The 24,538-nt window shown below is 43.3% G+C and overlaps 1 protein-coding gene across 1 annotated transcript in view; it reads right to left on the bottom strand.

The window, feature by feature from the left end:
* The window catches only part of rbpjb (recombination signal binding protein for immunoglobulin kappa J region b), a 44,605-nt gene that overhangs the window by 1,425 nt on the left and 18,642 nt on the right, over positions 1–24,538 (bottom strand). Inside the window, exons 2-10 of the mRNA XM_061095771.1 lie at positions 17,216–17,254; positions 9,469–9,564; positions 5,789–5,954; positions 5,226–5,400; positions 4,408–4,545; positions 4,090–4,202; positions 3,220–3,360; positions 2,416–2,571; positions 2,226–2,329 (exon numbers count right to left, since the gene is read on the bottom strand). Of these exons, the coding sequence (XP_060951754.1) occupies positions 2,226–2,329; positions 2,416–2,571; positions 3,220–3,360; positions 4,090–4,202; positions 4,408–4,545; positions 5,226–5,400; positions 5,789–5,954; positions 9,469–9,564; positions 17,216–17,254 (1,128 nt within the window). The remainder of the gene's footprint in view (positions 1–2,225; positions 2,330–2,415; positions 2,572–3,219; positions 3,361–4,089; positions 4,203–4,407; positions 4,546–5,225; positions 5,401–5,788; positions 5,955–9,468; positions 9,565–17,215; positions 17,255–24,538) is intronic.

The following is a 24,538-nucleotide window of genomic DNA, read 5'->3' as shown; positions in this document are numbered from 1 at the left end:
TATAGCCCCTGTAAACTGCACACAAACTGACAGATTAAGAAATGTACGCCACTTAGGCTACTTTTAAACAATAAATAAAAGGTCAATTAAATAGAATGAATAAAAGTTCATCCTTTATTTCAACTTTGAAATAAACAAAAAGTAGGCTATGCTTCATGGACATCAGAGTTTGATAATATACATTCAGGCTTCAGTAGAAACGGTTCCTTCTGTGTTGGATTTGGTGAGTGAAACATTATAATTAGGGCTGTCAAAATTAACGCGTTAATCTATGAGATTATTGTGCCCGAGATTAATGCGATAAAATATTTTAACGCAGTTAATGCAACTTTGTTTACTTCCGGTGTGCGGAAGAAAATTCAGTTTACCAAGGCCACTTGTTATGCTGTTGTGTGTGTCGCTCAATGTTAAAGATGACAGTACCAATGGTGTCTCAAATACACCTCTTTTTTTACCTTTTACTAATCTGGATGTTTCAATGAAGAAAGAAGCAGTGTTATTGTTTCCAAGGACATTGGGAATATTTTCAGCTGGTTTTAAAAAAAAAAATTGTACACAATTTATCATACATGATAATTACAGACCTGCTGCCACTTTATGGATAGGTGTTATAGGCCTGAGCCTCTTTGAAAACACAACATTGTGTATCCACATCAGAGTGTGATAAGAGTAGGGATGGGAATCGGCAGGGACCTCCCTATACGATACTATCACGATACTTGGGTAGCGATACGATATGTATTGCGATTCTTTGGGTATTGCAATTCGATATTACGATTTCCTGCGATTTTTTTGGGTTATTATTTTTTTTAAATATTGGACCATGGAAAAAAGTTGAATCATAGTACAAGCACAGTCAAATTCACTTAGAACTTTACAAGTTTTATTTCAAATATTAACATTAACTTAATGACTGCCCTATTATTGTACAGCCCCAGTCAACTGCACACAAACTGACAGATTAAGAAATGTTTGCCACTTAGGCAACTTTTAAACAATAAATAAAAGGTAAATTAAATAGAATGAATAAAAGTGCATCCTTTATTTCAACTTTGAAATAAACCAAAAGTAGGCTATGCTTCATTGTTGTTTGCATGTAGGCGATGCAAAGCTAGTGCTTGGGTATGTTTAGATTCTTGTGCAAAAACAAGAGCTGGTCAACTTGCCCCCCCCCATATAGACCAATAAATATGTTTTAAAATCGATTTTGGAGGCAGCATGGTGATTTAAAATCGTTTTTCACAAGAATCGCGATTTGTAACTGAATCGATTTTTCCCCCCATTCCTAGATAAGATACATTCAGGTTTCAGTAGAAATAGTTGACAAGGGCCACTGTCTGCCTTCTGTGTTGGATTTGAACAGTGAAACATTTATAATTGATCGAAGACAAACTGCTTTAACATTTTGCTCTAACTTTAAAATCTTTGTCTGAACCTGATAGGCCCGGCTCAGGTATTCACACGTGGCTGTGAATCATTTCTCTCTGTCCCCATTTCCTGTCGTCTCTATGTCAGACGGCCCAAACTAAACAAAACAAAACAAGTACTTTGTTTTAAAAAGCTTCCATCATAAACAGTATGTGGGACATTGCTCCATGAGGCCTCGGTGGTTCTGTGATGTTGCACTGAAGCAGGTCTCTCTCTGTTTCACCGAGTCGTTGGGATGTTCCATGACCTCACTCCCCATCTATGACTTAACGTTTGCCCGGGGGGGGCCAAGCTAAACACATAAAACCTGAACCATCTATAAATCTCAACATGACAGAGGAAAAACAACACTGAAGGTTTTTTACGAGAGGGTAACGCTGGAGTCTCGTGGCTCTGTAAAAGATTTTTAGCTCGGTGGAAAAAAAACAAAACATAGCGCAGGTTAAAAGAAGAATGAAGATGAAACAGTTTGATTCTGAAGCAGCTACGTCACCACAGAGTATTTATGACCTGCATTAGGCGATGGTGACGTGAGTGTCTGCAGCAGTAAGTCTGACTGAGAGCTTTTATCTGTTTTGATTAGAATCCTCATCTGTGATTTCTATTTTCTTGTTTGCTCCTTTAAGTCTGTAAGATCTCATCTACCCTCAAATTGATGTAATGATGATTTGTATGCTAATGGGGGGAAAAAGGCAAACTCGTCCAACGGATCTTATTTTGCAGAAGAAGTGGAAAAGAGCACGTCAAGTAGCTGTGTGTAGATATCCTGTGGAAAGGAAAGCGGAGCAAAGCCACACCTGTACATGGTCTCAGCCTCGACGTCGCCGAACCACACCCGAAGGTTCGGAGTGAAGTTCTGTCCCGTCAGCTCCAACATGGCGACGTCCCCTCCACCGTTCAGCTGCGGGTAAAGAATAACATAATGAAAACTCACTCACACACACACACTGGACCACAAAAGGCTGAAATAGAGTTTTGGGGGGGCACCTGTAAGCTCTCGACCACAGGCACGGGGGTGACAGTCGAGTGGACGGGGCCCATGCCCTCGTAGAAAGTGTATTCGGCCTTGTCTGTGCTGATGATTGTCCAGGAGGCGCCATCGTTGATCATCTCCTTGTTTGGTTCCTTTGGGCATGGAGTGGCCTATCAGGAGGAAGGAGGGATATAACCAGCCAATCAGTACAGTGCATTCAACCGTGAGGGTACAAAACCAGAACAAGAATCAAGAGGGTACGATTTTCTTCAAGAAAGCCAGGTGCTATAAATAAGTGCCATTTAACTGTATTTCTTGTTTAAACTACGTGTTGTTACAGTAATGTGTTGTTGTAGTAATGTTTGCAGTAAGGGAGAGCTGAGTGTCGAGTGTCACACCCAGGTTCCTAGCAGTCTGGGTGGGGGATAACACAGAGCTGTCAAAGGGAATAGTCAGGTGGTGGGTGGAAGAGCTTTTCCCTGGAAGGGATCAAAACCAATTTCCTCAGAACTGAGATCAAACATCTCTCTGGGATTTTACAATCATCTAACACACATCAGATCCTGGAGGTGAGTGGAACCCACACGGATCTTCAAAGAGAGAAAATGGCCCCATTACAGTAATATAAGGACAATAATAATGGATGAAGGATTGAGCTCGATCCCTGTGTGGCTCAGAGAGGTTGAAGCAATCCTCTTCAGTCGTGTGTGAAGTGTAAGATTGACTCGATCAGAGGAAAGAAACGACCTCGACCCTGAATTGAGTCTGAAAAGTGAAGAGCGGGAAGATGTTCAGAGAGGTTGAGGTGGAACACTGACTTGAAACTGGATGATCCTTTCTTGGGAAAGGCACAGGTACATGCGCTCGGTGTCCTTCAGGTAGAAGGCACACTTGTGGAGCTGGGAGACCGGGTCATCAGCGTCCAGCAACGCCGTCTGCTTGTCCACCTTCCGGATGATCTGGAGAGGGGGAGGAGGAAAGTAAAGGATTAGCCGGAGTGAGGTTGATGGAGGAGTGGAGAGAAGGTGTAGGAAATTATATATATAGAAGTACACATTTGTTTATTTTTCTCAATTTGATTGAAGCTCTAAGTTACTCTTATTTATATGATTATTCTCAGGTTTATGTTACTCTATTATGTCTGCTTTATGTTACTGTATTGTATTTAAATAATAAATAAAGTTATGTGCTGGGAGCTCAGCGTTCATTTCCTATTCAGAAAATAATTACAAAGGTCCTGTGTCCTGAATGTTCAAGGACAAAGTTTTTGCACTTCAGTTAATGTGTAGAAGACAATGTTGTTCACAGAATTAAATGTGACATTTGAAGTGAGTTGAGCAGTCTTATTTTCCTAATTTCTTGTAATGCCTTTGAATAATATGGGGGACATGAATCGCAATATATCGCAGAATCGAATGGCAATACTTGCAGTATCGCAATATATCGCAGAATCGCAATAATATTGAATCGTGGCCCAAATATATCGCAATACTATTGAATCGTCACATTTTTGCCAATTCCCACCCCTAGGAAGTATGTGGGAGAAAAGATAGGACGGGGAAAATGGTCACCCCAAATAGGAAAGAAGAGAAATTTGGTGTCTATTCCTTCATCTTCCCCTCTGGGATCATTAGAGTTTCTCTGTCTGTGAGATCTGTGTAAAGTCAGATGTTGTGTATTTCCTTTACCAGTCTGGGCAGCGCCATGCCGGTGACCGAGCAGACCAGCTTGACCGTCTGGCCGTAGTGGATGTAACCGTCTCTCACAGTGAACTCTTCTCCTTCTGACTCCTCGTCATCCACTGCAAACACACAACACAGGAGAGAGGAAGTCAGAGGTGTGAACAATCCTCCCACAATCCGCTGTGTGATCAGCAACATCACACTTTTGTTTTGTGACAGGCTGTCGTCAGGTTGTTCTCACTTCCTCTGTTTGATTTGTGTTTTTTTCTAAATCAATAGTGTCACTGACACAACACTGTGAACTCGGGCTGGGGTGAAACGTACACAGGTGGATGTAGAAGGCGCCCCACTGCTGGGAGCTGGCGTGGAAGTTGCCCCCCTCCACGTGGAGATAGCGCGTGCTGACCGTTTGGGAGCGCAGCCGGTTGAACAGCGCCACCTTGGTCCCTGATGCGATGCACACTGCGGACACACAAACATGCAGGTTACACAACGTGACATGTCGCTCTCAGGTCAGCGTTGTGAGCAGAGTGATAAGAGGTGAGAAGAGAAACAAGTCTGAGCAGAGGAGGGCAACTGGGGTAGCATTCAAACTAACCTACACTGCCCTCTAGTGGTTAGAAATAATAATAGCATTGATAATAATAACCTATTAAAACAAAATTAGGGTTTTACATTGGAAAAAAGTAATTATCACATTAAAACAAGTTTGCAAGATAATAAATAAACTCAAATACATAAGGCAAAGGTACAATACATTCAAGTATATTATTAAAAACTAATAAAACTAGGGAAAGGACAGAATCTAATACATGTGATTGAAACTGTATTTCTCAGTGAAGTAAATCAATCAATGAAACGTTTTAATTTGAAACTAAGGACTGATACGGAGGTTCGGACATTACAAGACTTTTGTACCTTTTGAATTCAACCTTCCACTTCCAATAAATTGATTTTAATAATGACAATACAGTTGTTTGAGCCGGAGAATCTATAAATATCCTCCTCAACTTTGTGTTTTAACCAGACAAATGGAATCAAGCAGCAGTCTGACATCGGTTTAACAGGATCTTTAATCATAACACACACCCAGAAGTTGCAGAAATTGTTGATTAATAAAAATGTGTGAACCACAAACTCACAGTCAGCGTTTTTGAGGGACTGCTTCTTTTTGGAGGGCTTGGAGATGACTTTGATCCTCTTGCTGAGGAAGACACCAATGTCAGCGCTGTTGCCGTAGAACATCTTGACAGACAACATGAAGTGCTTTCTCTTGTCGGAGTCGGATATGTACAAGGTTTTAGCTGTGCAATAATTCTGAAAAGACGAACAGCAGACAGGGGAAATCGGATTAGAAGGTTTTTCTTCTATTTACACTCGCCGGCAGCTTGGCCTGATGTGATTACAAAGACGGAGACAAAGTGAGCACACACACAAACACACACACACACACAAGCAGACAACCAACATTTCTTTCTAAGCTGAAGCTTAGTAACTAGATCTTGACAAATTTATCAGATGGCCAAACAAAGCTGGCTGACATGAGGCCATCTCAGATTGAAAACTTTTATTTTACAGAATAAACAATGCAGCAAAGACATGCATTTATATTTTACTTCTATTTATTAACCTAGAAACACACTGCAGTCTTACGAGAGGCTCCCTGTGTCATTTGTGTAAATAAGTTAGTCAACGGGTGACCCACCTTTCCCTCTAGGTTGAGCTGTTGCATTTCCTGGTCGCTGTTGCCGATGCCGATGAAGGCACACGGCTGCGACTCCTGCTCCGAGCAGCCGTCTCGCTCCATCTGCTCCTTCTTTTTCTTCCAGCCGCTGCCCATCAGGTAGACGCAGGGGGGAGGGCAGAAGAACCTGCACAACAGGGAAATATATTCATGAGTGTGTGGGTGCAAATGCTTCAAAGACACGTTTCTCTTTGACTTCAGTGTTGGTCACGTGAGCGGTTTTATGTATCTTGTGTCGACACCAAATGTTCTAAGTTGCCTCATTTGCTCCTGCAATTAATATTTGAGTCAATACTGGGAATATGATCATTTTAATCCACTTGCCTTGTTGGCAAAGTAGCATATAAACTTCTGCATGACTGGTAAACAAGAACAGATTCTTTTGAGACCATAAAATAACATTATTTTATAAAATCTAAAATAAATGGAGGAGAAAGGACAACATTCAACAACCACAATTCACGAGAATATCTTAGTTTTGATGCAAGCGAGTAATAATAGCCCAAAATGTGCATCTCTACTTTTACACCACAAGAGGGCAGCGCTGCACCAAGCTCCGACAGGACAGCAACTTTTATCAACATACTGTTACGTACAATTTGACTAAAGCCTCTTTTGTCACGCTGTCAAACCTAATTCCACAGATGTTACTGAGATCAGTCCAACATGCAAATGATATGTTGTGAAATATAAACAAGGATTTCAGATGAAAAGTCACTCTTTCCATTTTGAAATCACCCTCTTTGCCTCTGATGTCAAGAAACAGAAACCCCGTGAAGGAAAATGACAACTCCAGTCTTGGTTGAAATGTGTAAAAATCAACTCATCTGCTTCAAACAGATGCATGTGCGTCAGTGTGGAACTGGAAAGTGACCTATTTCGCAAACACCCGCGTCTGTCTCTGTGGGTGTTTGTCTGCTTTCAACTCCTATAAAAAGCACAGACAGAACGAGACGGCACATTTGCATTCTCCGTGCGCCCACTTTCTCTGTTGCAGATGTAATGACAAGTGTGAGACACACACACACACACAACACAAACGTTGTGTAGGGGTTTTTTCAGGCCAAGGGAGGTTGAAACATGAATTTGCCCACAGATGTAGAAACCCGTCTGTATATGAGACTAGAAATCCCTTCAGGACTGTATCTCTCGGTTACAGGAGACTTTCCAGGTTTTAAGTGAACACCTAAACCGAAGCCTTGCACCGACATGTCACCGGGCGACTCACACAGCAGCAGCACCGATCGCTGATCCTCGACACGCACCCAGATGTGACAGGAGGGCTTCTCGCTGCCATTTGTCTCGCCGCTGTCACTTTAACTGAAAAGTTATCGGAGGAATTCATCTCCTCTGCTGCTCCGAACTCTCCGAGGTGTCTCCGCTGGCTCGCAAACATCTGGTTATTACCAAGAGCCTGATGAGATCGCAAGCAGCCCAGCGGCCACGGCCAAGAACAGGAGGAGGAAGAAAAAGATGATGGAGAGATGAAGAGAGTTGCAAAATGAGCAAGACCTGTAGAAGGGGGAGGAGGTGAAAAAAGGGTTTTGAGAGCGAGAGGTGGAAAGGTGAGAGCAGAGTTACAGGAAGAGATTGAGGAAGAAGAGACGAGTGACAGAGTTCAAGAGAGTGAGGAGAAAAAGGAGAAGGGTTTTTGCGAAAGCTGCTCTCATCTTTGAACTTAGCGGTGAGTACAACAAAGCCTGAAGTGAAGTTGACCTCTGACCCTCACTTCTCGTTGCCCCCAGTGTCTTTTTATCTCCCCCGGACTCCCATCGCTCCTGTTCCTCCTTCCTTCCGTCTCTCGCAACCTTCACCTGAACGCGGCCTTCACCAGAGGCGGGGGGGGGGTCGCCGCTCATTTCCTCCTCTAACCTCTGGTGATATGGGAGGTCAGACGGGGTCAAGATACACACACAGAGGAATCTGTGTTTTCTAGTCTGGTCATAAAACCACACAACATGGAGAAGGATTAGAGGACAAGGCCAAGTCGGTTGTTCGGAAGTTCCGCTAATAACACTTCCAGGGAGAGAGGTATTAAACTACAGGTCAGTTTGTAAAAGGACTTTTTAAGACTGTAATGAATGAATTTAACACCGATGTCAAGTACGGCAGATATAAAAGAATCATAATCATAATTGAAGATAAGGTGAAGTGGCCTCCTGGTCGCCAGGTTCACTCGCAAGCGGAAAAACAACTCAAATATTTTACAAACAATAGACAAAAGAGGACTAAAGTAAACTCGTCTGCAGTAGCTCTACAGGCCTCGATGTTACACACTGTCAGAGAACTGCACTAAACAAACCAGAAACGTAATACAAAGTTACACACAGTAGCACATCACACACCCACAAATGTCAATATGAGGCCGCAGCCGGCTTCTGCTCAGTTTAGCTTAGCATTATGACTGGAGACAGGTGGAAACCTCAAGCCTGCTCCGTGCCAAGAACGAGTCAGACGCACAACGGCCCGTGAAACCACAACTTGTTGTTTTTACACTTAGTGCAAATTAAACAAATGAGAGACAATGTGTTGGGTTGTGTTACACTTGGACAGAGCCGGGACGGTTGGTTTCCTCTCTTTGGCGTCTGCTATGCTCCAGAAACGAGAGAGATATCGATCTGTCAATCTCAGCGGGAATGTAAATAATTTCCAAAATGATGAACTGTTCCTTTAACTCCATAAATAATCTAATATCTAAAGTCTTACTGATGAACACTGTTGATCTGAGATGAGAGAGGGTGGATTTGTATCTCTGTATCTCCCTCTAATGATTGAATGGTTTCTGCAGGTTTCAACAAGTTAAAAATCAAGACATTTTTAAGACCATAAAAAACCAAATTTAAGACCTTTGTCGAGTACAGCAGATATGAAGGAAGATCAGAGCCTCAGAGTTACGAGTAGAAGATTTGCAGCAGGATCGAGATTAACCAGCGAAACTCCACGATAGCTTTAAAACTACAGAGACAAGTTGTTCATCTTCTTTCTCACCGGGACAAATTCTGACTGAGGTGTTTGTCGGCTCAGCTGCACACTAGTCCTGTTTGTAGTTTTATTATAGCGTCTTAATATCTGTAGCGTTAAGAAAGAACTACAACACATGGAGACTTGTAGTCATACTCAGCGTTGGCGCCGACTGCTAATTTCGCTCAAAATGCATCCATCCATAAAAGAGATAAAACGAGGACACGTTAATATCTCCAAAGACTTTATTTTTGTGGCTTCACTTTGACCTGCGATATTCACTTCGGCATTTGCGTGGGTGTGACTAACGCTGCAGTGACAAAATGCAAGTCTGTTAAAAAAACAACAACGCTCGACTGATTCAAACTGAAACAGGTCCTGTCAACTTGTGGGTGGGGCTTAGCAGCTGGAAAAGGCTGAAGGTGAGCTCTGAGAGGAGAGGGGGGCTTGGAGCAAGGGCGGAGCCATATTAGCATATCCACAGGTCACAGGGAAGGACAGAGTTGCTTATAGGCCGTGAGGGGAATTTCTTTATGACAAACCAGATCTCTCCAGCAGCTTCTTACACAGGGACTATAGCATTTTAAGAGCCCAGAGAAACCCTGGATTATCAGAGTCTGAGGAAACCTAGATAAACAGATGTGAATTGCAGAGAAGCCGCTGCCATGTGCTCAACTCACCTTTTCTCGTTGCCGTAGGATTTCTGTGCAACTTTGGCGTGCAGGATCATGACAGTTTGGTCGCCTCGCTCCTTCAGGTAATTCCTCATTGCTTCTCTGGAAGATAGATAACAAGAGAGAGAGAGAGAGACAGAGAAGGAAGTTCATTAACAGGTCATCATTATGTGATGGAGCAGAGGAGGTGAGGTGACATGTGGAGGTGTCGAAACCTCTGGGGGGAAGTGTTCAGTGTAGGCGGATAAAAAATAAAAAGTGTGAAGTATAGAATGAGAAGGTTAAAAAACACTCGTGCAGATACAACTCGCGGTGACCTCTGCAGAGCCTCAGCGCCAAAAAGATCTGTTCTCCCCCAGCTGCGTCCATGTGAGGTGGGACGGGCGGGGGGGGACGGGTGGGCTGAACTGTTCATGACTGGCTCGGAGGGACAGTGAGGAGCAAGGAGAAGGGGGGGAGGCAAAGAAAAAGAAAAGAACAGGCAGAGAAGGAGAAGGGACTGGGGGGGAGGGAGAGAAGGAAAAACCAGAACTGAAAAACACACAAAAAAAAAACTAAACAACAGAGCTGAGCTCACCAGCAAAGATTCCTCGTCCTGTGTCAAAGTGTTGCAACGTCCGAGCTCCGATTACTTCTGTCAACTCCGCCAAACCCCCCCCCCCCACACTTCCCCCCCACACTTCACACGAAACAGCCGAGGAGCGGTTTCAATATTTGTTGGAGCGGCGGAGTTTACGCAGAGGTGAAAAGCACAAGGAGGTCAGAGGTCAGGGGTTTGGATGCAGAAATTAAGACGCATCGTCGACATTAACACAATCTCCGGGCCAAGTGCACACACAGACAAAAGACACACACCCACACACACGCGCACAGATGTCAGTGACACCTGACACGCGAGGGGCTTGGAGGGCGTACCACTCACACACACACACACACACACACACACACACACACACACACACACACACACACACACACACACACACACACACACACACACACACACACACACACACACACACACACACACACACACACACACACACACACACACACACACACACACACACACACACACACACACACACACACACACACACACACACAGACACACACACACACAGCTTTCCACTCTGGAATACTGCACCGCACACTTGCTTTGGACAGGGCCTTTTGTTATGAAAAGTAAGGGGCCCCCTTGCTGTGTGTGTGTGTGTGTGTGTGTGTGTGTGTGTGTGTGTGTGTGTGTGTGTGTGTGTGTGTGTGTGTGTGTGTGTGTGTGAGAGGGGGGGTTACAGTGGAGGAGGAAGGCAGAGAGAGGGAGACTCTAGGTGAGACAATTATCTTTCTGAATATCTCAGTGTCACCGCAGCGCCACATCACGCTGCTGCTCATTCACTGTGTTCCTGTCTCGCTGATCGCCAGCAGCTGGAGGTGAGCGTGCCGGGGCCGACGGACGCCAGATTCCAAACATTCAAGGCCGTTGAAGAGATCCGGTGCAATCGGATACCGAGTCACTAGCACATGGAGAAAATTATACACCAACAACACAAGGAAAGAGAGACGTGCTCGACTTCTGCCAAACACGTTCCACGGGAGCGGTTTGATTAAAACGGTTTCTGAGAGTTTTTATGTGGAAGTCACTTGTTTCTCTTCTGTTCAAGTGACATCACCTTCCTCTGGGGCTTCGGGTGAATGATACAGTCACCAGAGTCTTCCTCAGGCACTCGCTCACCGAAGCCCGGGGAGATGTCCTGAGCTCATTGCTCTGATTAATTGTGTGGAGAACAAACACACAAACACACAAACACACACACACACACACACACACACACACACACACACACACACACACACACACACACACACACACACACACACACACACACACACACACACACACACACACACACACACACACACACACACACACACACACACACACACACACACACACACAGAGTCTAGATGTGCTGATGTGAGGCCTGGAGGTTACATGTCACTGGTCACCTCTGACAGTGACTGTGACCTGGTCTTACAGGAAGGCTGACATCACAGATAAACCAGCACACGCACGTAGATAAACAAACTTTCTTATTCGTGGCTCGTGGTTGATAAACTCACATTAGCAAAGGAATTACAAGAATGTTTTGAAAGGTTTGAGGTTAAGAAAACACTTTTCCTCAGACTGTCCCCCTGCTGCAGCTCCTTTAACCAACAGGACACATCGATGGAGTTACTGTGCAAAAAAATCCACAATGTTACCAAACTGCTGCTAGGGATGGGGGGAAAAATCGATTGAGTTACAAATCGCGATTCTTGTGAATGACGATTATAAATCGATATGCTGCCTCCCAAATCGATTTAAAAAAAAAAGGGGGGGGGGGGGATATATCGGGGGAGCAACATCACCCCAGAGCATGTTGACCAGCTCTTGTTTTTGCACAAGAATCTAAACATACCCAAGCACTAGCTTTGCATCGCCTACATGCAAACAACAATAGCCTACTTTTTGTTTATTTCAAAGTTTATATTTTAAGTAAACTTTTATTCATTCTATTTAATTTACCTTTTATTTATTGTTTAAAAGTAGCCTAAGTGGCAAACATGTCTTAATCTGTCAGTTTGTGTGCAGTTGACAGGGGTTATACAACAATACGGCACATTTTTATTTATTTTCTCTATTGGCTGCCCGGCAGTCATTACGTTAATGTTAATATTTGAAATAAAACTGGTAAAGCTCCAAGTGAATTTGACTGTGTTGTATTTGAAGGAATGATTCAACATTTTTCCATGGTCCAGTATTTAAAAAAAAAAAAAATAACCAAAAGAAATCCCAGGAAATCGTAATATCGAATCGCAATACTTACAGAATTGCAATACCCACAGAAATCGCAATACATATCGTATCGCCACATAAGTATCGTGATAGTATCGGGAGGTCCCTGCCGATTCCCGTCCCTAACTGCTGCCAATTCCCTATTATAAGGATTTACCCTCGAAAAAGCAAAACAGCTGAATCAGCTTCAAGCCTCTGTAATCTTAGATTCACGTCTAGATTCTGGGTGAAATTTCAAACACGTTGCCACACACGACAGTTTCTTTGCGACACCAGGATCTCACGGTGGTGTTGGTGAGGTTTTGTCTTGTGGTTGATCAGTTTCAACCACTCCTCTGCTGCCGAGTGTGAGAAATGCCCATTCTCTGTCGGGACACACAGGGTTAAGCTCTCACCCACAACTGGCTCTTCTATGTATTGTCATGTGCAATATCCTCTGAATCATTGACATTCACGTCATGGTTCAGTAAAAAAATAACCTCGGCATCGATAACCAAGCCGGTGCCCACATATGTTCATGATCAGACCAGTGAATCACATAAACCCAGTGGTGGGTCCATCTTTAAAATTCTTTGTTGTTGTGTTGTGGAGCCAAGCATTGTTCCAACCCACACGATTTCATATTAAATTCTGGTGGGTAACACAAGGTTTACAAAAATAATAAATGTGTCAGGCTGGATTTTAGGGGAATGTGAATAAAATGATGCACAAAACGAATAAGACAAAAATCCATCTGATGCAATTCTGCAGCCACAAAAATCATGGCAATGAGCGTTGAACTCATCGACTCAAAATGTATATGCAGACTCTCTTCACATGGGCACCAATATTCTGACTATTGACCTTATTATAATGAACTTCCGAAACCCGCTTTGCCCGAAAATAGATCTAATAGATAAAACGAAAATAAGGGCAATCAAGATTTAAAGAGGGGAACAACAACTACCGAAACGAGACTTAATGACAACGACACGCCGAATGACACCGGAAACTCGTGATACAGGCGGAGATCAGTGACAGCGAAGGGTAGAACAGGGACGTCTGACTAATCACCCATCTCCTACACACTGAAACACACACACACACGCACACACACATGCACACACTCAGACAGAGATTAGGTCTCTTCCTGAAAACTGAAGACAGGAAGGAGAAGTGAGAGAGACAGTGACCAGCGCACGGCCCAACTTCCTCTGCCGGCAGACACGAGCCGACAACTTCAGACACGCATAAGCATAAGAAAGAATAGAAAGATGCATATAACAAAATATAAAAGAATAACTTTAAAGAAATGTGCATCGGAGCAAAATAAAGAATCTAGCACTCGAAGCTGATTTGTCGGTGGCGGCTGTTTACCTTGCTTGTTACATTTAGCTGACAAGTCACATGCACACATACTCAGGCCACATATACCAACACGCTGGTAATAAGCGAGAAAAGGAACTGAATCAGCAGCACTGCCAAGGAGCAAAGAACCACAACCGCACTGACAACATCGCCGACAACAACCAAAACAACAATCGAATAATATAAGAACTTCATAAGTGGCAGGTTTCAGTTTTGCTCAGATGTGTTTAGACAAAAGAGAAAGTAAGTTAATGAGCGTAAGTGAAAACAAAAAGAGAAGAAGAAGAAGGGGTGACAGAGATGTGGACTGAAGGAGGGAAAGAGAGTGAGAGATACACACACACAAAAAAAACGGAAATGAGTGAGAAGTGAGACAAAAATGTGCCAGACAGATTTACAAAGAGAGACGTATTCAACAGCAGGCACCACGGGGGTCGAGGGTGTGTGTGAGTGTGAGTGTGTTAGTGTGTGTGTGTGTGTGTGTGTGTGTGTGTGTGTGTGTGTGTGTGAGTGTGAGAGAGACAGAGGGGAGGGGCCGAGTTAAGCCAGGCTACAGATGCAGTGGAGCAGATGGGCATCTGTCCTGTACATCTGCCACAGCGTCTACAGCAGAGAGGGACCCTCACAAGACCCCCCGTGGACAAACACACACACACACATACACACACACACATACACACACACAGACACACACACACAGTGGCGAGGCATGCTAATACACACGTGTACGCTGAAATAGCTCAATTAAGATGATCAGACTGCAATTAGCGTGCGCCCGTATGCATCACAAAAGGTAGATTACACACATCCGTGGCGTCGGGGCCGGCGCTGAGACGTCCACAAGCTGCTTCTTCATGCTGCTTCCCTCAGAAGTGACCAACAGACGAGTGCACGCTACACGTTTGACCTTTAGACGTCCCCTGTGAGCCGTACAAACAAGGTTCTCTCTAAACAACGGCGTCTTGCAGCAACGAGTCCAGATCTGATATTTTAATAGTGAAAACCAGTACAAACACAAAGGCTAGTTCTGTAACAGTGGTTAACTGAAGCATTAGAGAATGAGGAGGGCGAAACACAAATGTTTTTAATACCGTGAAACCTTAATGTCAGATTAAGCTGATTTTGAGATTGAATCTTTATTTTTTTAATCAATAAGATCGGAGGGAAAAAACGCACAAAGAAAATCATTTAGGAACAAAACAAATGAAATGCACACATGCGATTTCAGACAGAACAAATAGCCCGAGCCAATCCAATTGTCAGTGGGGTTTTATCTCAGTGTGAAGTTAAGAGTTTTTGACAAACAGGCAGATAAGTAATAAATAAAAAGAACGGCTCCTATTGAGCGTTTCCATGTGATTCTGCAGAGCTGGGAAAAGGAGCCCTTGAAGGGGCGTCTCCCCTCACTGAGGAGGCAGCTTATCCCGGCTGCATGCTCTTGTGTTGTGTCGGTTTGTGTATCTGTCTGAATCGGGGACGTGTGTGTGCGTGAGTGCGCGTCTGCGTGCGCTCATTTCCAGTGCGTGTGTGTGTGTCACGTATTGTATTTCCAGTCGAGTAGCCTTCCTGACAGGGCGGCCCTGCAGGACCCGGAGCTTGAGCTGCCTTAAAAAGCCCCTGCAGGACGGTGCACTGTTTTAGCTGTCTGTGCTGCTGCCTGACAAGAAAACCACGGGGCTGTTGTTGCTGCAGGAAGGGGGGTGAGGGGGGGCAAAGTGGGTGTGAGAGCACGAGGACCCTGTGGTACATTCATATAGACGAGGAAACAAAAAAACAAAACGGTACAAAGACACACACACACTGGTGGAGTTGTGTGTTTCGGCTCCCGGGTAAAAGAGATGTTGTGTGTCTGTCATATTTCTGGCCATCGAAACCATCAGACAAACGGAGGGACCAGGGCAAGCCAGCGGACTGGCAGCACATGAATGAAGGGGGGGGGGGACACACACACATCAAAAGGTGCTGGGGCCCCTTCTTTCCGAAACCAAGCTCGGCTATTCCAGAAAGTATGCAACCCCTCATTTTCCCCGCTGAGTGACACAGGCACAAGACGAGCATATGCACACTGACTCACACACTCTCACACACACACTAGGAAACAAGTGCATGTACCCTTTTACCCCACGACAACAAACAATCACACAAACCTCCAGCAGCAAGCCACAACGTCCATCCAAACTCTGTTCACCCAAACTTTGCTGCAAACGACTTGGAACAAACATAAGAACAATAACAGAATAATCAAAAACGTACAGCCTGGCTAATCCGAGCCACGCTGAACACAACACAACACACAACAGACAGTGAGTGCACGCAGAGGGCAGGTTTAGACAGTGAGTCCTTGGGGTTGAATTATTGCCTTTCTGGCTTGATTCTCTACAAACAACTGGGAGACATTGGTTTGTTAAAAGTACGCCTCAGAAGGAGTGTGTGGAGGGAAAAGCTACAGAGATCCAACTTATAAAGAAACAACAGCATAACAAACATGATGTAACATGTAGGGGTTCAACAGAGAGCAGCAGTCCAGAGGTATAAGAAAGGATGAGCAGGCCTGAAAACCACACATGCCAATGCTGTTGCAATAAAATGCAGCCTGTCATTCTCACCTGGTCTAACTAGTATGTCACTCAGTGAGGCAACTTAAACTCAATCAAGCATATAGCTAAGCCAACAGAACAATGCAGATCAGGAAAAACATAATCTCCATTGCAGAAGAAGAAACCACATTTAAATCTGCAAGATCCACATTGCACGCTCTCATCATTTGCCAGATTCTTTAATCATGATCCATAAATAACTCTCTGGGAAATCAGTGTAAATGACAACAACAAAAGTGTTAACAAATCCTGCCCTTTGTCTGGATCCCTGACAATATTTAATAAGTTCCTTCTAGGCCTGAGTCACATCTCGTTCTGTGGAAATCCATTAAGTAAACTTGGATAATCCTGCTGACAAACAGACAGGGGCAGAATCAGAACTGCCGTGTACCAACATTGGCCTCGAGTGATACTTTGTGATTGGTGTGTGTATTGACTGACAGATTACTGGATCTTCAAAACATCCATAACATTTTTACCACCCCTTGATGGTCATGTGATTGTGATTGGCCTCTTCTTTCACTGTATAACTGTGCAGCTTCAGACTAAGTAGTGACAACAAGTATTTGACAAATGGAGATTGTTTTTATTCGATGGGCCCAGGTGGTTCACACTGATTCACAAAAATGAACCAAGTGGGTTTTATGTCAATGCAAAATTAAACATACAGTGGGACTGGTGGGTGATTTATGTCATAGTTATCAACCTGATTATCTTAAATAACACAATGGTGTTGTTAATATGAACCAAATATTTTTTAAGCACACAGGAGTTAATCCTTTGCACCCTGGTATTTCCAGCTGCTTTTGAAGTGAGCGCTTTCACACTCAACTTATTTATTTAGTAGGCGAGATGTGTTCCTCTTGAATTACTGTCTCCAGATCAACGTTACACACAAGTTCACATACAAACACCACTATGACAACACACAAGGTCTTAAGGGAGGCTTATGTTGTGTGCATACACTCACCTTGTTAGGCGCTGTGGCTGAGGGCGCTCCCCGAACTTCCTGCCAAAGACACAGAGTGAGAAGAAAACATGAGTGGGCTGGTTATCAACCACAAACACACACAAGGTAAACACTGCATTACTCAACGCTGCACACACACACACACATGCATCTGCCCACACTGTGGCCTTGATAGTGTGTAGCGGCAGTGTGTGCGCCGACGGAGGCAAGTGACAGGATGTGTATTTTCTTGTTTTCATGGCCGCAGGCAGGTTAAAGCAGGAGCACACACACTGAACTTTATTCGGATTAATTACTACCAATGGCGTGTCAAAACAAGTTGTGCGTGAAAAGGAAAAGCTTCTCTTGTTTCAAATTTCAAACACAGGAGTCAGTATTACTATTAGATTTCAGGCAGCACATGTGAACCACATGAACCCGACTCTGAGGCTTGGATGTGTTGAGCACACAGAGATTCACCAGCGTGCTCGGCGGTTTACTACGCATGATTATCTTGGTTATCTAGGTTTTTACAAATGCTTCTGTATTCTCAAAGATGTGAGGCCCGACGTGGCTATCGGCACATCAATGGGAGGTGAAAAACCTTGGGCAACAGCAAAACTAGTTTAAACTTGTATTAAAAGCCACAGTGAGGTCCAGAAAAAATATCTAGAATCTATCTAGAAGACTTGGAGAGGGCGAACCTCCGTCCAAGGCTAACACACAATTGCGCAATGTCAAAGAAAAATAATCAGATCCTCTCCAATATTTAAAAAGGGTTCATCCTCGGGTCATGCCTCAGCCTTACACACAATTTCATGGAAATCAGTGTATCACTTTTTGCGTAATCCTGTCGACAAACAGACAAGCAAACACAACGCAATAACAACACAACCCCGCGGGTGCAACAAGGGCAGAGTCGAGTAAAATGACAGGACAGAACTTTTTATTTTCCTCATTTCAGTTTGTTTACACAAGTCTGTTAATTGTTAAATATTAACAGACAGGACGTTAACAACATTTGTCTTCCGTCCACGATTGAAGCACGACACTTTGCACACTAATGACTCAACTCTTTACTTAACCCGCGGTTGCTCGCCCCTGGTGTACACAACAAACAAGATACAGACACACACACACACACACAGGAAATGCATCTCGTGTTCAAAGTGTTTGCAAAGCTGCCGGATGCAGAGCGGGTCTGACACTCTATACGTGTTTTGAAATTAAAAACCATGGGAGGATTTTTGTCATGTATCTGTAACTGTGGATGATTTGCTCATTTTCAAGATCTGGTTGTTGAGGCTTCTAGTCAAATATCAAATTTCCTACATGTCAGTCGAACCTTTTCTCTGAATAACACTGTTCATACTGCAGCTGTCAAATTGTGTGACACAGGGTCTCTGCCATTTTTCATTTTCATCAAGACCAGTTAGTTTCACAGCCAGCGATGTTTCATTTTGAAAAACTAGTGGATATAGAGAAAACACGAATCAATGGTTTGTTAAAACATACACGTCCTGGCACCAGAGTAAGAGACTGCAAGACTGTGCCGTTTATTTTCATCATCGTTGTCGAGTTGAGAATCGATTATGAATCAAATCATGACAAAGAGAATCTAAGTAGAATTGTGAATGGAACAAAAATTGCCTCGAAAAATGCCCAGTAATCATGTTGAGCAATTTTCCTTTAATTTGTACTTGTTAGACAACTCATCAAAAGAGATGTCTGATGTGTTTTCATTTTTTCTTTCCTCTTGTTCCTTTCTGTTCGCCTAGTATTTCGGTCGATACGTTCTAATCAATCACACCCTTCACATAGGTTTGTATTTAAAACAATACCAAGGATTTTAACTAACAGAATTCAGAGTTACAAGCTTTTCAAATATCACGATATATAAAAGTCAACCCCTTAAACCACATAACACTTTGACACCTTTTAATTTTTTGTGCATCACTCCACTGCAGCAACACTCAGCTAGTGGCACATGGCTGGTGTAATTAGTATGGACATGTCTGCAGCACAGAGAGGTGATTGTATAGGAGTGTGTGTGTGTGTGTGTGTGTGTGTGTGTGTGTGTGTGTGTGTGTGTGTGTGTGTGTGTGTGTGTGTGTGTGTGTGTGTGTGTGTGTGTGTGTGTGTGTGTGTGTTCAGGGAGGGTGAAGGTGAGTAAGTCAGGTTTTTCCTCCGGTAGCCACACATACTGCAGATAAGTACGTCAATACCTCCTAACATGCAATCAATAACCTGTCTGTCACACAGTTGATTAGGGGCTTTGGCCGGTAGAGTGTGAAACCAAAACAAAAAAAAAAGCAGGACGCAAAAACACAAAAAGGAGGGATGAAAATAGCTAAAAATACAAAAAAAGGAAGGGAAAGAAAGAGGGAATGAAACATGACTGGCGCAAGATCTGTAAAGAAGGAGTGGAGGTGGAATAATTAGAAAGGAGGGCAATCAATAAGGTTCCCACAGTGAAACACTGATGCCTCAACTGGCTAATGGATTCCAGACTGCTCTCTTCTTTCTTCCCCTTCTAAATCTCACTCCCTCACCCCCGCCCGCCCGCCCCCCCTTCACTGCAAACAAGGAGCGATGGAGGAAGGGATACTGCGGTGGAAAGTGCAGGGTGAGATTGAAGGCTAGGGCGAGGGCAAGGTGAGGCGAGGAGAAATGGATGGTCTGTTGTGGAAAGAGGGAGGATGGGATAAACAGAGGGATGAAGTGCGAGGATTTAGCGTTGGTACGGAGAGAAAAGGGAAATGGAAACGGGCACGAGAAGACACGTCTCCACACGAGAAACATGAATCAGTCCAGGTAGCGTTCGCCAGCTGTTTTTAAACCAGAGCAAATCCAAGCAGAAGCCACTCAGGTGCATAAATCGTGCACGCTTGCAAAAAAAAAAAAAAATCTAAAATACATGGAAAGTAGCGCAGCAGAGTAGACAGAATTGGTGGTCTGGGGGTTTCTTTACAAGTTCTGTGAAAAACCACAGTCCACGTGTGTCATCACCTCCCGGAGCTCACATGAAACACACTCGAGACGCACACGGCAGGAACAGGAGACCAACCAGAGGAAACCACAACAGGTAGATGCAGAGGAAAGACACGTCGGCTGTTGCGTCAGCAGTTTTTCGGGGCTCAGCTACAGTGAAGTTCCACCTTTTCACGGCACGAGTTTGTTAAAAGGTCAAGATTTTTCAGACTTTGGTTCAGATTCAAAGAAAATGAGTGCTGTTTCAATATTACAATGATTAAATGACTGAAGGTTAACAAAAAGCTAACCTGTGACCTATAACGGGAAAGATCACAGTTCCTAGGACTTGAAGTTCCAGGTACTTTTGGTTGAAAAGATGTTTTAAAATGTGTTTTTGGCATTTTAGGCCTCATATATGTGTTTGTGTTAATCTATTTTGCTTCCATGTGCCCTATGACGTGTACTGAAGCACAGACAACTGCCTACTACTGACCTTGTTCTGGCCTCTGGTGCACACAGACAGTCTCAGTGCAGGCCAGGGGTCAATAGAGGAAAAGGAAGCTCTGTGTGACGCTCAAAAGTTGCGTCTGATTTGCTCTCCATCCGTTATGACTACTCTCCCTTCCCTCCCTTCCTCCCTCTCTCCTTCCTTCCTTTGCCTCCTCCTCACCTCCCGCTTACTATCACTTATTCCGCCAGACACAATGAGGGTGAGAGACACTGCGGCGAGAAAACAAACAATATGGGACTCACTATAATAAGACGGATGACAAGAGGGGCTATGAGTGCATTAACCTCTCAACAGGGCTCACTTATCACTTTCAACAGGTGGAGCAGCACAGACAGACAATGGTGATGGTGTAGTTCCCTTCATATGCATTTCAAGGCTGTTATGTACTTCATTACATTCAAAAGCCTTCATTACATTAAATGTCTTTGCCATTTGTTTGATAACCTCAATTTAGGAATAATTGCGAATTAAGAAAAACATTATATTGGCCTCTATACTTCACTTCTTTTTCCGGACAACCCTAATAAACAAGAAACATAATCTGACACATCTGGTAATATAATCTGATATATGCATACAGCTGCATTATTTTCAGGTTTCTCATGTATCTCATGATGGAAAAACTGTTGAACAGACAGAATTTCAGCCACTAAACCCATAAAAACAAAAAAGGAGAACATGGAAGTAATGTTTTCCATTGATGATTGTTTGTTATTACCCCTTTAAAGTTCAGTACTATTTAATGGGTAAGCCAGTTGTTTTGTATAAACACAACTTGCATGCGGACACACATCATTTCCTCTCCATCATCCTCATAAGAGGAGGGATCGTTCTTTTCTCTTGGTCCTGAGTGAAATGACCACATTTTTGTTGCAGAACATATGATTGTCATTAATACTGTGAACTTTGTGCTCCAGTGTTCTCCGAGTCCTCCAGAGAGCGAGAGCTGAACCAGCTACTCCTGCACAAATCCAAACTTCTGTTGTGTGGACTTTTCAAACTAACTTCTCACACTTCTCCCAATTCTTTAATGTCTCTTTACGAACCCTGTAATGAGGCTCGTTGTAACTTTGGCAATCAACCGGATCAGCCAATTAAACAGCTAAGCCAACTCGCTGTTAGGTTACTACCCTGGCACGGCTACTAAGGGTGTGCAGCAATTAAAAGTGTGCCAAGGCCAGTGGGCTGGTTCAAGATGGGACAAACAGTTGTTTTGTTTACCACGTGAGCGGTGGAAGAGGATATCCTGACTTCCCAGTGACTGTGCTTTCACTGGGAAGCCAGGGTGACGTCACTGTCTGTCTACACAGGTGTGATGTAGCTGCTGTTGTGTAGCCGATCTGCCACTAACACAAAATCAAACAAATGAGAATATTGTTTAAAGGACTGCCTGCTAAACCAGGATAAGTAAAGTTGAGGCAGTAGCACCACACTGATACAAATCAGACAAATTCAAGATTATTGCTCTTTGATTTAGTTCATTATTGATTATGAATTTAGCGGCAACGATTAGTCAACTAATACGGTAATCAACAAAACAAAAATCTGTATCAAGTGATTTTTAATACAACAATTTCAAACATTTGCTGGTTCCAGTCTGGAGTTTCCTTTTCACGCGTGTACAAAGCAGCAGGAGGTTGTCAGTGTGAGACGTGTGCTCACGAGGCGGGGGGGGGGGGGGGGGGGGGGGGGCGGGGTTTGTCTAGGTTTAGCGACAGAAACGTCAACAACACATCCACACATTTGCTTTGAATTCTCGAATGCAGCTCTTTCAGGTATCTCATTAGGTTGTAGTTATATTTTTCACAATGTATAAAAAGGCAGAGCAGTAATCGTCTCTGCAGGGTGAACATAACTAGACAGAAAGATTTTAAACTAGCAGCCTGAAGTCAGTATTTAGTAGGGACGGGAATCGGCAGGGACCTCCCGATACGATACAATCACGATACTTATGTGGCGATACGATATGTATTGCGATTTCTGTGGGTATTGCGATTCTGTAAGTATTGCGATTCGATATTATGATTTCCTGGGATTTCTTTTGGTTATTTTTTTTTTTTTAAATACTGGACCATGGAGAAATGTTGAATCATTCCTTCAAATACAACACAGTCAAATTCACTTAGAGCTTTACCAGTTTTATTTCAAATATCAACATTAACTTAATGACTGCCGGGCAGCCAATAGAGAAAATAAATAAAAATGTGCCCTATTATTGTATAGCCCCTTGTATAGACTGTATAGTCAACTGCACACAAACTGACAGATTAAGAAATGTAAGCCACTTAGGCTACTTTTAAACAATAAATAAAAGATAAATTAAATAGAATGAATAAAAGTTTACTTAAAATATAAACTTTGAAATAAACAAAAAGTAGGCTATTGTTGTTTGCATGTAGCCGATGCAAAGCTAGTGCTTGGGTATGTTTAGATTCTTGTGCAAAAACAAGAGCTGGTCAACATGCTCTGGGGTGATGTTGCTCCCCCGATATATCCCCCCCGGTATAAACCAATAAATATGTTTTAAAAAACACATTTTTTTAAAAATCGATTTGGGAGGCAGCATATCGATTTAAAATCGTCATTCACAAGAATCGCGATTTGTAACTGAATCGATTTTTTCCCCCATCCCTAGTATTTAGTATTACATGCTAGTGCTGGCAGAAGCATATTTCCTTGCATGGTCTACTTATTTGACAACTTTTCGACTCACACAACTACAAAGTGAGTTAACTACTAGCTCAAAGTTTTAAAAGTGGGAGAGGGAGAAGTGTCACCTGTTTGCTTCCCCTCAGTGCACGTCAGTCTGAGACAGCGACGGAAACATCCTCCAGTGCGAGAGGATTAGAGCCTTTACATTTCCATTCTGATGCGACTCTGCAAACCAAGATTGACGGCTTATTCTTTCACAAATGGCGGATTACGTTCGCAAGTCGAATTGTTCCCACTGTGGTTTGGAACAAAACTGTAGCCTGAGAGCCATGGGAAAACTGATAAAACCTCCATCAGCCTGCCAACACCAACATTAAGAGAAGGAAATAAAATGCTGGTAATGTTGTTGTTAGAAAGTGAGCAGTAAATGTTATGACTGAGACGTATTGATTATTATTGTAATACAGGAGATGTGTTTCATTGGTACGGGTGTGGCCTTTCACACAATGAGCCAGCACGAAGGTATGATTGGAATTATTACGAATCATTCCCATTATATAATCAGATTTAAATGACAAATTTTACATCCTTAATTCCTTGAAAACTCCCATTTCCACTTTAATTTCTCAAAGGCTGAACACAACAGCAGCCAGAGGGGTGACAGATATATCACATCTTTTTTTTTTGTGGTAGCTAATTAAAACCCAACACCTCTAACCAACAGCAGATCCGAGTCGAAGACAGAGTGAAACTCCACACCAAACCTCCCCTCGGGCTTTTTCACAGAAACACACACGCAACCGCAAACACTCATAGTGAGCATCTCCTGCAGAGTGAAAAAAAAAGAAAAGAAAAGCGATTTGTCAAATCTGAACCAGAGCTGACTGACATTGAGGCACGGCAAGAACAAGAAGGAGTTGAAGAAGCTTTTTACCTTCACGTCATCAGGATCGATGAGCATGAGGCTCTTCAGCACCTTATTTAGGCCGAACGTCTCGATTTGATCTCTTCTGGGTAAGTCTAGGCAGCAGTTAGGTTCTCATGTGAGCCAGCCAGCAACGTGACAACGACAATCAATGGATCGATAATGCAAAAAATAAAATATAATAAAAAACTGTGCCTGATTTATCTGAACAGACACCATGTTTACAATATATAATTTTTCAATCAAAGACTCTCCAAATATTTTGTCTCCATCTCTTCAGATA

The sequence above is a fragment of the Limanda limanda genome, chromosome 22, assembly GCF_963576545.1.
Source record: "Limanda limanda chromosome 22, fLimLim1.1, whole genome shotgun sequence".
NCBI classification, from domain to species: domain Eukaryota; kingdom Metazoa; phylum Chordata; class Actinopteri; order Pleuronectiformes; family Pleuronectidae; genus Limanda; species Limanda limanda.
This window is presented reverse-complemented; position numbering and strand designations above follow the sequence as displayed.